Source organism: Podarcis erhardii, assembly GCF_964252035.2.
Source record: "Podarcis erhardii genome assembly, chromosome: 2".
NCBI classification, from domain to species: Eukaryota; Metazoa; Chordata; class Lepidosauria; order Squamata; family Lacertidae; genus Podarcis; species Podarcis erhardii.
In genome coordinates this window covers 79045718-79059588 of record NC_138498.1, presented here as the reverse complement: position 1 = coordinate 79059588, position 13871 = coordinate 79045718, and the positions used below count along the sequence as shown (strand labels likewise).

Below are 13871 nucleotides of genomic sequence, written 5' to 3'. Positions count from 1 at the left end.
TGCACTGGTGACATTTTATTACATAGAACTTTACGTATTCCCCCCTCCAGTTTTTTCCATCTTAAAATCTGGAATTTAACAACGCAAGGGGAAGAATTAAAAATAGTTCTAAGCAGATTGCTCCTCCAGCTCAAACATTTCTGCCCTCTTTTCCCTGATGCTTATGGGAAGCCAAGTATATGAGCCCAATAGCACTTGCTCACCCCTTCATGTTCTCCAGTAACTCAGATTCAGAGCCCAGATTGCCTCCAATACTGGAGATAGCACATGTTCATAATGACTAGTAGCCACTGATACTTACTGTCCCTTAATTTGTCCAATACTCTTCTGAAGCTATCTAAGGGCTCATCCAGACTTCTTCTGGGGCCACACTTTTTTCTGTTCCTGAACTTTCCCTGCAAAAACACACTTATACTCTTCACTGCTGAATCAGAGCAAACAGCAATCTGTGGCAAACCTTAATTGCCATTTGTTCTGATTCAGCTTTGTTTAGTGGGTTTTCAGGGAGAAAGTGCTGGGGCAAAAAAGAGGGAGGGGCTCAGACATGGTGCTTTAAATTGCGGACCAGTGCCTAGAAAGTGTGGGGCAAAAGGTAAATGTGGGTGAGCCCTAGATTGGTGTCCGTTGCTGCTTCTTATGGGAGTGAACACCATAGTTTACCTATATGAAGAAGTGCTCTTTTTTCCCTGTCTGTCCTGAATGTTCCCATATTCAGACTTCCGGGTTGGCGCCATCGTCGAATGGCGGACTCCCTCCGAGCTCCGGAGGGAGCCTGCTCGGCAGGGGCTGGGTCCTACCGCGCCGGCGACGCGGGGACCCTCAAAAACCATGGGCGCTGAAACCCATGGACATGGTGACTCGGCTGGCACCTTTTGCACCCCCCCGACCCGCGAAGGAGCCTTTTTAAAGGCTGCGGAACGGGTGACGGGGGGGTGGTGCTTTGAGTCCTCCGCTTCCCCTGCCGAGCGAAGCCGCATGCCATTCGACGGAGAGCGCTGACTTCTTCTATTGAAAATTTGGACTTAAAAGAATAACCCGTGAGTAATTGGAACCTGGACTAAAAAGGGGGATAATTTTTTTTAAAAAAATTCTGAGCGAGCGGGGGAGGCGCAAAAAGGAAGTCAGCCCCCCCCCCCCGTCGTAGAGGAGTTAAAGTAAAGGATTTGACAACTAAGATCGAGCGCAACCCTATTTTGACAAGGTTACTAACTTCGCGATGGAAAATTATAAGACTGAGCTGGAGGAGAAAAGTGGAATTGAATTAAAAAGCAACCCCCCCCCCCGGAATCCTGGGAGCGATTTGTGAGAGCGCCGGGAGAAGAGAAAGAGAGGTTTTGACAGCTGTCAAAGAGCTGCCAAAGCGGAAGAACAAAAATGAGAACTTTGTTACGAGGACTTTGCCGGTTACATTTGTTATAAATTGGATACAAATTGCTTAAAACAAGGAATAAGAAGTTATTTTGACTGGTGGGCGTGATCTGGAAGGGAACTGAGTCATTGTAATCCACCTAGAGGAGCTGAGGGATATTACAAGTATTGTTGGCTTGGAACTTGAATAGAACTTTTTATCTCCTGGGAAACTGCAGGAATGGAACACTATTTTGTCTACAGAGGTCTACACACTAAAGGAGACAATAGATTTATCTATTGAAGAATGGAAGGGACTTGGCATAATGTTTTGTTCCTGAATAACAGAACCTCTGCAGAGGAATTAGCAGCTTTTGGAATTAGAACATTTGTGCAGGAGAGCAGGAAAAAAAAAAAAGGAGGAGAGGGATTAACAAGAACAACAAGAACAACAAGAATTGGATAAAGTTGGAAGTGGGAACATTTGGGACATCCAGATTTGAAAAGTCTAAGAAATAAAATTGGAGTTTTTACTCCTAAATATAAAAATCTGGATGGAAGAAATGGGCCTTTTTGAGATAGACTCCTTCCAAGATTGGACATTCGAAATTAAAGATGACTGGTAAAGGACTATGGCCTAGATAGATGTGGGAGCTCCAGGAAGACATCAGACGTTGATGAACATTGGGAACGCAACCGGGAAAGGGGGGAGGGAAATTTGGAATCCAAAGGGTGTAAAATTATATTTGATTATCTTAATTATATTTTTACAATTTTATTTTAATTAATTATATTTGATTATTTTAATCTGTATTGTATATTAAAGGAGGGAACGCGTGGAAGGGAACAGGTCGATTTTAGGGGATGGGAAAATATTTTTAAAACTGGGCTAATGATAATAAGTTCAAAATCTGGGATAAGAATTTGCTGAATTCATTTGTAAGAATTGGAATACAAGAGGGGGAGGGGAGGGGAAGTCCTGGAAAGATGCTACTGAAAATAAGATTTTAAATTGGGATGTTTTGTCCTTTTTATTTTTTTTGTAATTGGAAATTTCTAATAAATATTATTAAAAAAAAAAAAAGAATGTTCCCATATTCAGCTTCTTTAGGTGGTGTGTTTAGGATTATAATTCATTTTATGTTGCAGTTTTCTTTATTTAACTAATCACTGTTATGAGATCCAGACAAGTTTGCTCTCATCCAGGAGGACAACGTGGAAACAAAAGCAGTGAAATTTGTTTTTCTAGTAACATTGTGAAAGCTATTATCTTCCCAAACCAATTTGTACAAGTAAAATATGTAACTGTGCATGTATCTTCTTACTTTGCATAAGTCATTCAACTTCCAAGATACACAGCTCAGTTGTGTGACTTCAGGGGCTCCAAAATTAAGAATGCATGTCCAGTGTGCATAGGATTGTAGGCAGGTTAGTCTTTCAAAGCAAAGCAAGTAAAGAAAAATCACAGTCAATGTAATTCCAAAGTAAGAAATCCACAAATTTAAGATTTTCTAGGTTATCATCAAACCCACCTGGAAAATGAGCTTTGCTTATATGAAAGTGTTAATATAGGTGCATACGAAGCTGCATTATATTGAGCCAGGCCACTGACCCATCTGGTTCAGTGCTTCCTGTGCTGATTGGCACTGGATCTTTGGCAGGGTCATTCTCCATAGCCCTACCTGGAGATGCCAATTGATTAAATCTGGGACCTCCTGCATGCAAAGCAGAGCTACTGAGCCTTTCCTCAAGGCTTCACAATTTGCAACATCTTTCAGGATTAATATGGGTCACTCCTCTCTATACCTTAACATGGCAGAAAGTGAAAAACCCTCCCAAGTAATCATTCAAGCCAGTCAGCATATATTTGGCTCCCTGGATGGGATGGTGTTGGCTTGGATTACTGTATTCTTTGCATCTCCCACCCTTTTCTAGTAAATTGGGAGGCCATGACAGAGAGCAGGTAGCAGGTTATACATCTTCTTCCATTTTCTCAGAAACTCCATTTAATTGTCATTCCTATTTCTTTGCAAATGTTTTCCCGTTCACATATTTCCCTTTGAAGCTTCAGATGCTCATTCAGAATTTAAAATCTTCAGGCGCTTAGTTACAGTAATCATTATTTCTCCTGAACAGCAGCTCTGTCATTAACTTTATAGCTTATGAAACTGAATTTCTGAGAAGAAATATTTGTGGTCTTGTTGTTGGCATCAGTCCGTCTCAAGAGACAATGGAGTGTTACTCCAGGGGTGAAGTCAAACCACTGTGTTAGCAGCACTGAAGTGACTTCCCTGGAGTGTAAGCCTGGGCAGTGTGTATGAAGGTCCTTGGCTGCCCTGACAACAAGACCGCCCCCTCTCCACCTCACTGATGTGGTCTAAAGGAAAGCAGAGCAAGACATTTGACACCAGCTTGGCTGCAGGAGTTGCTGGAAGAAGGTGTACAAGGCGCCATCCTACCGTCTAAGGGACTTCACTCCGGATTTGTTTTGGGCTTACTGCATAGCCTTTTCTTTCTCCCAAGATATCCTGCAAGGCAGCTGAGGTTTAGGATCAGAGTTTTCCTTCTCCTAGACAGGCTACCTTCCCAGGTTGATGCGTTCCATCTGCCCCACACAGTCTACATAATGTGCAGAAACCACCTTATTGTCCGTCAGACCCACTATTGGTTTCATCTGCTTAATCTGCCAGATCCTGTCTTCACATGCAGGGGTGAGTTCCTAATTCACTCTGGGTTTGAGACCTGCTGGCTGGTTTAGCTGGTTTAGCTAGTCAGTCAAAACTGTTCCTGGGATGTGGCTGCTGTAGCATGCTGACGGCTTCTAGTAGCCACAGATGAGAGCTGAGTGCAGCTGAGATAAAAGCTGGACAAACTACCCTAGAAGGAACACTGTGTCACCCACCAAAAGTACTACTCTCCATTTGTATTCTAAGCTTATGAAATATATACAGAAATATTGCACATCCGCTTTACTTACTTACTTTGTGCATTGAACAGTGCTAAAAAATCCCCGATAATGTCACTTTTATATAAAAATATACTTGTGATTGTATATCTTTTATCTCATTCTGTTTACTGGAAAGTCCCTAAATGATTCTAAATGTCCATTTTCCCTATTTACTTTGCCCTGGAGCATTCTCCAGCTGCAGTGCTCTCAAGAAAACAATATCCAAAGTAAAACTGATTACTCTGGGAATGCATTGTGAAAACCACTTTTTAGTGCAGCAGACATCAAGTAGGAACATTTAAATGCCCATTGAGTATCAACCGAACAAGGCACATAAAGATCAAAACAGGAAAGTGTGCACATGGCACACTAAAATGATTTATGACTATACATTTTCATTACATGGGCACAAAAGCATTGTGAACCGTGGAGATCAGGAAACATCAAACACCCTCTAGGCATAAGCATATTCACATCAAATTAAAACAGGTTTCCCCCCCTGCTGCAATAATAATAATCCTATTTTCTTGAATCAATTTTTATTGAAGCAATATTCGACATATAATCTATAATTATATATTACCCCTAAACTCTGAAATGTTATTAAAATCCCAGGTTTCCAGTGCAAGAAATCAAATTGTTTTGTTTTTTCCAGGCTTCTTGCCTAGTGGCAATGCGGCTGCTGCCTTGCTTTGAAATATTGATACCAGCACAGGTTTGCTGGCTTTAAATATTGAAGAGAGCTATTAAGGCCATGGAAGAACAAGTGCAAGACCTAATCAGTGGGAAGAAGTTCTGAAGAGCTGCCAGCAGCTAGAACCAAGAGGGGAAACCTCTTCATCACTTTCATGAAATAAGTAGGAGTATTCATGTTCAAGAACTACAAAAGCAGGGCTATGACATCCTAGTATATATTTTACACTGCCACCTGGCTGATACATGCTGGATTATAAGCAAAACACATCAAACCAACCCCAGGCATGTTGGTTAAGATGCAATGCTACAATCAGGAGCTGAAAAAATATGAAAAATTTGGATTGCTTTTGTACAATGTTTCAGCGTATTTGTGCCCTCTCTCTTTCTCTTTGCAATACAGTGGTGCCCCACAAGACGAATGCCTCGCAAGACGAAAAACCCGCTAGACGAAAGGGTTTTCCGTTTTGGAGGTGCTTTGCAAAACGAATTTCCTATGGGCTTGCTTTGCAAGACGAAAATGTCTTGCGAGTTTTTCCGACTTTTTCCCCCTCCCCCCCTTTTCTAAGCCGCTAAACCGCTTATCTGCTTATCCGATAAGCCGCTAAAAGCCGCTAAGCCGCTAATAGCGCTAATCTGCTAATGGGCTTGCTTCGCAAGACGAAAAAACCGCTAGACGAAGAGAATCACGGAACGGATTCTTTTCGTCTTGCGAGGTACCACTGTACAGTGTATACAAGTATCTTTGCAATACAGTGGTACCTTGGTTTAAGAACAGCTTAGTTTATGAACAACTTGGATTAAGAACGCTGCAAACCCGGAAGTAGGTGTTTTGGTTTGTGAACTTTACCTTGGAAGCAGAACATGTTTCGTTTCCTATTGAGTGTGTTCCATTTGTAAATTGAGTCCCCCCTGCTATGGGAAAGCACACCTTGGTTTAAGAACACTTTGGTTTAAGAACGGACTTCCGGAACGGATTAAGTTCATAAACCAAGGTACTACTGTACTTGCTTCTGCATCTCTCTCCACCACCCCCTTTCCCCTTTTAATATGTGTAACTAATTCGTATACTCCAACTGCTGCTATTTATCAACTATTATTTGGTATCTATCCCTGGTCAAAGTCAGTTCTGTGTTTTGTTCTTTAGCAAACTGTGAAGGATATTCTTATAAGCATAAGAATTATTGTTTTTCTTTCTTACTATTGGGTTGTTATTGGGAGGTTTTAATTTTTATTATGTACCGTATTTTGTGATTTTATATTGTAACTGCCCTGGGACCTGCAGATATAGAACGGTATACAAATAAATAAAATATAATAATAATAATAATAATAATAATAATAATGATGATGATGATGATGATGATGGTGATGATGATGCTTGTACACATATCTTCTAATTTCAGCCTCCTTCCCTGGGTCTCTAAAAAGTACATTTTTTATCAAGTGTGTGTGTATATGCTTCTTGACTCCGGTGCACATACGGGGGTAGTAGATTTCCTATCCCTACCCTAACTTCTTATCAGAGGTTAATGTCACTGCAAGGCCAAGGGAAGAGGCCTTATTACCACCACCATGTACATACTGACTATAATGCTACAACTTTTCAGTCACAACTAATCATATCTTGTAAGAACTTCCACAAAATTGTCAACAGTAGACCCCAAAGGTTTCTGTTCCAAAGTGAGTTCCCAAAGATAAATTGTCGGTGTCTATGTAAATCAGGTTGCAGAGAAGAGTTCTTCTTTTCATTGTTGCATCCCATAATACATGATCTATTGTTTTTCTTAATCAGACTTTAAAAGGTGGAGTCAACACTTTCGACATTGAATAAATTGCTCTGCAGAGGATAGCCCCCTGTCAAAATCCTAAACACACCAAATTGCTTCATCTGTCCCTGCTGAAGATCCCAAAGTCTTGCACAGTTGGACAAAGGGATCTGTTCCCTCACTATCTTCACTATTCACTTAGAAGCTTCCGCTTAACTCAACACATTTACTTTCAGCATGGATCAAGGCAATGCAACCCTACAAAACTGGACCCCAAAACACATCAGTTGTAATTCTGAATTAAAGACCCATATCTCATTTACCAAATAAGGCTTACGTCCCACACCTCTACTCTTTCCTATCTTTTTCTCAGCATGTTTGAGTGTGTGATCCTGTGTATTCATTTGGGAGTAAGCGGTGCTGGATCCAATGGAACTTGTAACAAATATACATTTAGGATTGTACTGCATATTGCAGTTTTTCTATAAATATAATCCTCGTGAGATTAAAATCTTCCGTTACACAACCTGCTTAAATTCTTTCTTTTCTTTTTTTTAAGAACACTCTTTATGATCCATTTAGTGCTGTAACAGCTTCTAGCTTCTGATGCTTTGGGCTGCTGGATATGGTTTTTATTGTAATGCTGCTGTTTTGCTTTGCTTTTATGTATTTTTATTGCTTTTTGTTGCTTTATTGTATATTGTTTTACTGTTGTATTTTTTAATTTCCTTGCAAGGTGCCTTCGGGGTTCTTCCAGACCAAAAGTATAAAATATAAATACAGTAAGTAGGTAAATAACAAGAGTAAGCAAATAAATGCATCAGACGTCAGTGCAACACAAGCTATTAAAGAGTGCTCAAATGCTCCATACAAAAATAGAAAAGTTACTTTTGCAATGCATAAGAAGCAGGAGGGGACTAGGGTAGTAATATCTCAGGGGACTGCTGCAGGAGACTGTGCTGGAACCACCAACGGATAAACTTTTCCACCTTCCTTGACCCACCCGACTGCCTGGCATCCTCATCAGGAGGAGCTGCCAAATTATTTTCTCTTTTTCCCGCTGGCATCTTTGTGGGAGCTGCCTTTTGCCATTCTGGCAGGAATATTACTGCATTTGGCTAGAAAAAGATTTTTTAAAAAAACAACAACAACCTGTCTTAAGCTTTGGTTTGCTTGAATTTTTTTTGAGCTTGATTTTTTTTCTTTTGTACTTGAATTTTGTATCTGTATGTTATTTTTTGTGAGCTGCATTGGAGGCCAAAAGATTAAATATAAATAAACAGGAGCAATCACTATAAGAGGTAAATTCCTTTTGCTCTTTATCTGTTTTAGAGACATTTATTCTTTGAAGAAGTAGGATGGGGTTTTTTTTAAAGCATTTTGAGTATGTCCTTAAATACAAAATTAGATATAACACTACAGTGGTACCTGGGGTTAAGTACTTAATTCGTTCCGGAGGTCCGTTCTGAACCTGAAACTGTTCTTAACCTTTAGCTAATGGGGCCTCCTGCCGCTGCCGTGCCACCAGAGCACAATTTCTGTTCTCATCCTGAAGCAAAGTTCTTAACCCAAGGGTTAGTGGAGTCTGTAACCTGAAGCATATGTAACCTGAACCGTATGTAACCCCAGGTACCACTGTATTAGCAAAAAATATTTTATGGTTTGTCTTTATGGTAGATCTTTTCTGTCAGAAGCAATATTCTAATTGTCAAACTGCATGGAACATGGGGAAGAGAAACAACATGAACATTTCTAGTTGTTGAAATGATGTTGGAATTGAACCATGGTTTTTTTCCAAAATAAAGAAATAAGCACATGGGGCAGCCAAGCTGAGTTGCCAGTATATGCTTGAGCACCATGCCCCGTAAAAATTAATAATTGTCCAAGGGTTATATATTTTAAAGATCCATTCTCAAGTCCATGACTCAAATTTGCATACTCACACATACATACAGCACTGGACAAATTTAGGTGATGATTTGCGAAGTCTTGGGGTGTGATTAACCACAAGTTTTCTTCTCCTGTTGCTGCAGCCATTCCCATCTCCCCATAAATCCAGGAAGTTAATTGGACTCTTGAAAAGCTCTGAGGAATGATGGTGTGCCATCTTCCTGGGCCATTTCCCCATTCCAGAGGGAAGTCAGCCAGAAATTCAACGGAACCATTAGCCATGATAATCCCGATAGAGCCATCAGGAATCCATCCTAATAGGCCCCAAATGAGCAACTCTTTGCTTCTAGATTGTCCCAAGAGGACATGATAACGCAACACGTAGAAGAACTTCAGTGACCTTTTGTTCCAAGCCTTAGAGATGACAATGCTGTGATGTTTTGTGATAGCTAAACTAACTCTCTGCTTAAGTCTTAGACTACTACACTTGCTCTTTATGTACTACAGGTTTCTCTTTTTTTAAAAAAAGCTAAATCCACCCCCCCACCCCCGTTGCCTTGGATTAATAGTTTCAATTTAGATCTACTTACTGTAGACATTTCCTGAAATTTTAAGAGTTGCTATAGGAACAGAAGTATCACTTAAACAGCCAAGTTGAGTAAACTGTTAAAAAAAAACCCCAACCAGAATAGCATTATTGAACAGATAGCTATGCTTCAATCTCACTCTGAGGATAGTGCGTTTAAGACCGATAGGCCCATATAGCGTTTGACAGCTCTGTGGCTAAGTCTGCTCAGGCATCTCTCCACTGCCTGAAGGAAGGGAAAACAGAACCAGCATATGAATAGCACTTCTATATATAAAATTCAGTTGGGAAAAGAAGTGCAGATGGATGAAATGGGACCTTTTGAAATCAATAAAGCCACAACCGCAAACACACTGATGCAAATCTTTTAAGGGATCCAAATTAAGGCAGCAGTAGCCCTTTCTGAAATATAGTATTGACATTTTCAAAATGGATGGAGCTCTCTTGAAGATTGGGGTTGCATATAAACAGCCACCTTTTTTTCTGTAGTACGAAAGAAGAATCTGAATGTTTCCGTTTACAGTGAGCTTTGTGGTTCAGTTTTGCATCCAAAATGGTGTGCTGGTGGAAGTTCAGTTTTATATTTGCAGAACCTTTTAGAAACATCAATTTAAGCAAGAAAATACAGTTCAGCTGCCACGCCTGTTTTGTATTCTGCTCTACATCCAAGTTTTATCACAAGCATTTTGGATTGCAGAATGCCTCACTTTCCTCCAGCTTCTCTTATTCCTCCAGCCCAGAGGAAAAACCTCAGCATAATTACATGCTACAAAACTAGAAAATCATTTATGCTGGAGGATTTATTTTTAAATGAAAGACTCACCCTAAATACATAAATTAGACATTACCTGACAACTGAGCTTTGTTCTTCAGCACATAGAGAGTGCTGTGGTAAATTTCCATTTGTTATTGCCCAGATTATTGTTTGGATTTGCTTTCTAATAACTTGGCTATTGTTAGTTCTTTATTTTCAGGAAACTAGTAAACAATTAAGAAGCCCCCCACCTCTAAATCCATAGGCACAATCCACATACTGGAGGTTTAGATATGATTCTGGGTGGAATCCTGTTCACATTTACACAGGAGCAAGTCCTGTTGTGCATTCTGGGACTTCCTCTGAAGTTCTGACTAAAACAGGTTTGGACTGTGCTGTCAAAATATTACAAGGATGAGGTAAAGTCATAGAACAATGATAGAGGTAAATCATGAAAGGAACAAACATTGCTGCAGGCATTGTGGGATGTTCTGGGTTGTTTTTTTAACAATTTCTGGACATAAATCATTCTGTTGCTGTTGTGTTGAAAAAAATATTGGGCACAAAATACTGTGACAGAGTTGTGGTCGTTACAAAACAAACAAACAACCATCACCACCACCACCACCCAAACCTGTTATTGTAATTAGAGAGCACATATTAAAAGCCAATATAAGGTCTGGTGCTGTTCACCATGATTTCCTTCTCCCATAAAAGCTTAATTGGCATCATTTGGGAGCAAGACAAAAGTCTCTACTGTGTGTTTTCATAATGTACCTATTTATTTGTCCTCTTTGTAATAGCTGACAGCTTTTTTTCTTTTTTAGTATTCTCAAATTAAATGTTCAAATCTTATTAATTTAGACTGTCGCAGGGGGGAAGTTAATTAGGAGTGAACAAATCAAAGTGAAGCTTTTTTATCTCTCAACAAAGCAGGGACATAATACAGCAAGCATTTAGACTGTAAAATTTAAGAACCTAAGGCAGTGACATGGGCAACAGAAGCCAGCATTGCTGAAGGAACACACTCTAATTTTTTGGCCCCACCACTGTCTCTGCTCAAACAGGTTTTGTGGGTTTTTAAAGCATGATGAAATCCTAAGAACTCTGATGAGAGGAATGATGGTGGGATAAATCAATGAATATATGCACCATCAGCAACAATGGCTTGTCACATCGCATTCAGTTGTAAACAGAGCTATAACCTGCCTTACAACATCTGATCTAAGTAAATCACATTTTATTTTTACAATACCCTTTATTGCTAGACCTCACTGCCTTCAGACAGAGAGGAAAGCATGGCTTCTAAACTAGACACTGACATTATATAATGATGGTAATGATATAAATAAAACCTATTTTTGTTTATTTACAGGAATAAGTCCTATTTGAATCAATGGGAGTTACGTTTGAGTAAACATGAATAACATTGTGCTGTGAATTTGTAAAACCCAGGTTATGCCAGAGAAAGAATAACGGTTGCATGACCTGCTTGTCAGAAGTAGTTAATGCAAAATAAACATGGGTCTTGAATATGTATTCCTATCCAAGCTTTCAACTGCATGTGCAATGTCAAGGGCAAAAAACACAGGACTTAGCAGCTGTTTAAAAGAAACACTGCCTAGCATTGGTTAAGCTTGCCTAGGCCGTGGGCAGTGTCAAAGATGACTGACTCTGGAAAGGAGTCTATGTCAGGTGGAACTGGAGCTAATTCAATTGGTCTGAATCCTTTTCCAACTTGTTCTATGGCGAGTGACATATTCCTTCTATAAAATAGTGAAAAGGAAACTGAAGACCTTTTGTATTTCACTCTAATGTGACATCTTAATGCAACTGAGAACAGATGCTTCTGAAAAGGAACCGAATGTGCGCAGTGTAGCCCAGGCTTCTTCACACTGTTCTGCCAAAGTGCTGCAACAATGACTTGGAGAAACTTCCTCCAGGGAAATTAAGGAATAGATTGTTATCATCCTCAGTCACTTGTTCTACTGAGATTCCAGAGGTGCAGTAGAACAGAAATAGGGAGGAGTGCAGATCTGGGAGCAGAAGTGGTGAAGCCGTCTGCCACTGATAGAGCAACTAACTGATGGACTTTCCTTACTCTGGAAAGTCAATGAGGTGATAATGGTGCTTTTATTTTTTGCTATTTGTTGTGAAATATTGGCATCTTTGTACACTAAGGGCAGATTCACACCATGCATTTAAAGCACATGGCTTCCCCCAAAGTATCATGGGAAGGGTACACAAATAGATTGTTAAAATCAGCTATATACTCTCCAAGCAGCCAAAATTACAACACGAGGAGCTTTGGTCTCAAAGGAAGGTGGTACCTAGTAACTGGACTGGGTTGTGGGGGAATTTGGCTTGAGTGGAGGTTTATTGAATTTGGCCTGAAGTATAAGCCTCTTAGAAGACAAGACCTTAGAAACTGCTATCAAGCATGTCTAAGATCTTAATATGAATATCAGTATTTCCATCTTAATGTATAAAATATTTCTTTAATAAACAACCTTAGTTAATAGTTCATTATGCTTGCTGTCAGTGCCCATCTAATGCCTAACTATCATACCAAGCTACTAGGAAGTTTCTAGAACATTGTCAGGAAATGGGCGGCTGCAGGAAAAGGGTCACATGAAGAAACTCTTGAGTTACTCTGTCTGGGAATTCTAGGTATAGAAATTAATGAAGTTCAAAGATCTAAACTCGTATTTATAAGAACTGGGGCTGAGAAACCATTTCCCTATACGACCTTAGTCTAGGATTATATTTTCTTATTGAATATTCAAAGCAGGGGTGAAACTAGGATTTATTTCACCCAGGTCAAAGACCCAGTTTGGCACACATCCCATGCACATTTGTGTGTGTGCGTTTGTGTGTGTGTGTGTGCACGCACACACGCACGCAAATGGGCACGGGATGTGTGCCAAACTGGGTTTTTGACACACACACACGCTGGGAATCTCAATGGCGCCCCTCTGGAGGCTTCACTGGGGCAAAAAAAAAAAAACAAAAAACCCTGGCTAATCCCCCCCATCATAGCCGTGGACAAGGGGAACACCAACAGTCCAATCATTACTAGCAGATGGAAGACCTGGGGGAGAACTTTCAAAAAGCACACCAACTTTTTCTAAATGTTTGCTGAGAAAACTTATAAACAGTGATTGAACTCATTATTTCTGAAAGAAATAGGAAATAAGGAGAATTCATCGGCCGCTGATATAATCCCACTCTGGCTGAGATCTAGTAATCTAGAGTTCACAAGTGGCCTATTACTCCTAACTAGCACAAACTTGAAATAATTTGTTTTTCACACTAATTGTGGTAATGAATTGACAATAAAACCATTTATAGCCCCTGGCAAAGGCCATAAACCAGTCACTGCGGTGCTAGTTTATTTTATTTTCCTTTATGTCACAAAGCATAAAATAAGTTTTGCCAGGAAATAACAGATCTTGGATACCCATAAGAACAACAAAAAGGGGTGGGGGTGGGGGGAACCAGCCACATGACCTCAGCTCCATCTAATGGAATTTTATTGGGAGGCTTGTTAAACTTTTCCAAGCAGAAATACTGACAAAACAAAAGCTTCTACAGCCACCTACACAAATCTCTTTGCTCTTTGCTTCAGTCATCTTTGCTCAAGAAAAAAAGAAAAAGAAATTATTCTTACAAGTTCTCAAGCCAAACATCCCCCACCACACTGTTTTCTACGTGACTGGGAGTTCCATGCTTAAACAAATGGATCTGTTGCCATCACTGTTTAGTTTTGCTCTTAGACTCAGAACTAGAATTGACAACAAGTTTGATCAATGTATCAAGATTCACGGTTCATCAAAGCACTCTTATTGTGGATGGAAGTAGTTTTATATTTGCTGGTGAGAGTCT

The 13871-nt window shown here is 39.9% G+C and overlaps 1 protein-coding gene and 1 long non-coding RNA gene across 5 annotated transcripts in view; one reads left to right on the top strand and one right to left on the bottom strand.

The window, feature by feature from the left end:
- The window catches only part of LOC309334376 (uncharacterized protein), an 84738-nt gene extending 79371 nt beyond the window's left edge, over positions 1-5367 (top strand). For all 4 annotated transcript variants that reach the window (XR_014153049.1, XR_014153050.1, XR_014153051.1 and 1 more), the window contains one exon: positions 4950-5367. Coding sequence is in view for 1 of the 4 variants with exons in the window: in XM_081848584.1 (XP_081704710.1) it covers positions 4950-4962 (13 nt within the window). In the remaining 3 variants the exon portion in view is untranslated. The remainder of the gene's footprint in view (positions 1-4949) is intronic.
- Positions 1-13871, bottom strand: part of LOC309334389 — an 84689-nt gene that overhangs the window by 50943 nt on the left and 19875 nt on the right. The window lies entirely within an intron of this gene.